Below are 3,300 nucleotides of genomic sequence, written 5' to 3' on the forward strand. Positions count from 1 at the left end.
TTGATAAAATTGTGGATCAGGGAAGAGTAAAAGAAACAAGGCACCAGACAAAATAAAGAGATGAGCATCAGAAATCTTTATCCAACTGCTTCTTGTTACAAAGATTGCCATGGCACCAGAAAGGTAGAGAACTCATGGCAAAGAGAAGCTTTGGCATATGCACTAAGTCATATTTTTTTTTTTCTGAGTCAGGCTCAGTGAGAAAATTTCCTGACTCACACAGTGTATGCCATGTTAATAGTAATGTTTTCCAAAATACCATCCATCAGGGTAATTTCCGCCTTTCCTATTTAATCCTGGGACTCTTCAGGGACACAAGTATCAGGCTGCTGCAAGTTTCTGGCAATAAAGATTTCTGATCTATAGGATTTCCAGATGATGACAAGGTCAATGATGGGACCTGGGTGTAGATAATCAAAGTGGTTTAGAGATAAAGGTCCCCAGCTTTTACATTTTGAAACAACCTCTGCCCTTTGTTTTCACATAAGTAATTTCTGGCTGATAATAGTAAACACTGTTGCACTGTTTGTAAGTATCCTATGAAGGAAAATTCCCGTTCTTGGCCAAATGCTGCAGCACTGAGGCTCTTCATGCCAAAGTGCATTTTCTCTTCTTTGTTCCTCTCGATAATGCTGACAATCTTTTGTATGTACACAGAGCTGAAAGCTGCCTAAGAACCCCAATTTTACAGATGAGGTAACTGAGGCTCAGGGACAGAAAGAACCTTCCCCCAGAGTGTTCAGGATTGTAGGGAAGAAGCTGGAACGGAAGCCAATCTTCAGAGCCAGCCGCCGTCCTGCACAGCCGGCCCGGTCCCCCCAGGGAAAGCAAGTGCTTTCCCGGGAGTTCACACGGATTGGTGTTGTGTGTGTGTCCTGTGCGCACTCTGATCTCGAGGACTTTTGTCACTGTCCGAATCACTGTTCTTTAATAAGACACCATCTCCAGGAGGCTAAACTCCCCTCGATTATTTTATTTTTTTTAACATACTAGCACATCTTGGGCAAAGCGAGGCTGTGGCGTCCGCAGCGGCAGCATCTGACCCCGAGGCCCCGCCAGCTGCGGCTGTCCGGCTCGCTCTTCTGCTTGACCTGCACTCCGGGGAGGCGCCGGGCTGGTCAGCCGCCGTGCCCCCGGGCAATCTGCTCAGGACAGACCCGAGGGCTGCCGCGGGCTGCGCCAGCCTCAGGATCCTGCTGCCATCTAGGGATGGGATGGCGCGTCTCCCCGCGGCGGGAGCTGGCGGCTGGGCTCGGCCCGGCCCGGCTGGGCTCGGCCTTGGGGACCCCGAGCGCCGCCCCGCGCCCCGCGCCGCCCCGGCCCCAGGCTCTGCAGGGCGACCGCGGAGCGGGTGGAGACGCAGACAAAAACAAAAGAAGGAAGGAGGCGAGGGCGAGGAGAGCCGGGGGGCCAGAGGCGGGCACACGGCGCGGGAAACAGGAGTGGAGAAGCGACCGAAAGCGGCGGCCGGCGAAGGCGGTGTGCGCCCTACCCGCGCGGCGGGCGCGGGTCCGGACCCTGGTGGCCGCCGCCGCGCGGGTCTCCACGCGCCGCCTAACGAGCTGCACAGCCGCCCGCGGCTTTGCTTTGTATACACAGCGCTCACGGGTTCTGGGGTGGGGGCGGACCACGCCGTTTCAGCAGTTGCATAGACGATCCGGAAGGAGGACGCGAGCGGAGTTAACTTTGCGCATTGTGTTCTGGTGTAAGCAGCGCTTTCTTCTGCAAACGACAATGGGGCGTTAAAGGAAGCGAAGGGGAGAGGAGGGGGACGCGGATCGGGGAAGGGGCCCTGCTGCCGACTGGGAGGCCCTGCTGGGAAACTTCAAACCAAATTCTTTCTGAAAGGAAGTGTTATTAAAAGTAACTTTAATCCTTCCAGCCAGACGGCTCATAAAAGCATACAATTAAGTCAAACAAATGACAAGAACATTTTCTCCCCTACCTGTTTCACTCTTCTGAGAGTAATTACTACAGGCTGGTCTTGTCGCATTTTGTGCCAACAGAAGCAACGCGCTTTGGTAGGTGCCAGGCTCTCTCATACTCTCTCCTGCCTCTTCCTTCCCCGCGGCCCCACCCCAAACCCGTTTAGTTCTTGGTACCAACCATCCTGTCTGCAGATCCAGCCAAGAACAAAGGGGCGAATTTCAATATTTCCTCTTTGTGCAAGGTTAATTGAAAATCAAAAAGTCACTTTTCAAATGTCATATTAAACCCGCCACTGCATCAATTTCTTTTTGGTTCCCATCTCCACAGAGGAGAGAAAAGTGTTTGGGGGGATGGTGGGGAGGCAGGGAAGTAGGGACATAATGAAGGAAAAAAGGCAGAAAGAAGTGAAAGGATTAAAAAAAAATCACAGCTACATACAGACTTTGATTGCAGATACGCTGACATGCAGTGGAAAATTTTTTCTCAGTGTCCTCAGTCAAAGGCAGCCTTTGCATTCGATACTGTTACTTGATATTCCAGAGACAGAATTGCATCCTAAACCTAGGGAGATTAGGCTTCCATGTTTTTATGTTTTAGTAGATGGATCACAATATGATTGTCATAAATGCCGTGTTTTAAAATCTTAAAGGGTAATGTAATAACCTGACTATCTTCATTCCCCTTTCCCACTTTTTATTTCCCTGTGAAACAGGCACACATACACACAGAATGTGCACACAAACACATCCTCATAGAGACACAGTCCCATAGGCTTCAAACAGGTCAGGGTTTTTTTTGTTTGTTTGTTTGTTACAAGGAATTTTGGAGGCTTTGGGCAGGAGATGAGTGATCCAGCATTGTTAGCTTTGCTATTTTTCTCTCTTTAAATTTCCTGAGATTTAGTTTCCTCACCTATAAAAAGGGGTGTATCTGCCTCCTAAAATCACTGTTTAGATTGCATGAGGTGCCACACGAACAGGATAAGCACATACTAATTCCCTTACCTATATTTCTTGAGTTATAGGCCCTCTCCCTGATTAGGGAATCATATCAGTTGTATTTTCTGGGCATGGAACCTGGTCTTGTTCTTACTACTGTTCCCTAGCCTGCAGAAGGGCCCAGGGGGAGGACCCTATGCAAGCTTCTTTGTGGCCACTGTCTAAGTGTCTCCTACATTCTCTGCTGTTCTGCTCCACTCATTTGCCAGTTACTTCCCTGCCTAGTGGCTTTGGGCTCTCTGTCTAATACCTGTCACCTTATTCCCCAGATACTGGATTGTAACCCTTCCTGTAATGCCCAGTGAATCTTCTCCCCAAGAATCATACTTTCAGAGTAGGTTTGCCTAGTGGGAATCATTTGACTTGCTACAAA

General features: G+C 49.6%; 1 protein-coding gene across 1 annotated transcript; it reads right to left on the bottom strand.

Annotated features, from left to right (window-relative positions):
• Nucleotides 1-967: 967 nt before the first annotated feature.
• Nucleotides 968-2,054, bottom strand: LOC140843475 (uncharacterized). The gene is made up of 2 exons (XM_073213287.1): nt 1,946-2,054; nt 968-1,722 (listed from the first exon to the last, which is right to left on the bottom strand). The coding sequence occupies exons 1-2, from the start codon at nt 2,040-2,042 to the stop codon at nt 968-970; spliced, it is 852 nt and encodes a 283-aa protein (XP_073069388.1). The 5' UTR covers nt 2,043-2,054.
• Between the last annotated feature and the right edge of the window lie 1,246 nt (nt 2,055-3,300).

Source organism: Manis javanica, chromosome 9 (assembly GCF_040802235.1).
Source record: "Manis javanica isolate MJ-LG chromosome 9, MJ_LKY, whole genome shotgun sequence".
In the NCBI taxonomy this organism is placed as follows: domain Eukaryota; kingdom Metazoa; phylum Chordata; class Mammalia; order Pholidota; family Manidae; genus Manis; species Manis javanica.

Excerpts from the sequence above, each read along its gene's own strand:
- LOC140843475 (XM_073213287.1), bottom strand. The coding sequence starts at position 2,042 with ATGAGAGAGCCTGGCACCTACCAAAGCGCGTTGCTTCTGTTGGCACAA. Across the intron at positions 1,723-1,945 it reads CTCTCAGAAGAGTGAAACAG|AAGAAAGCGCTGCTTACACC; the intron begins GTAGGGGAGAAA and ends TGTCGTTTGCAG.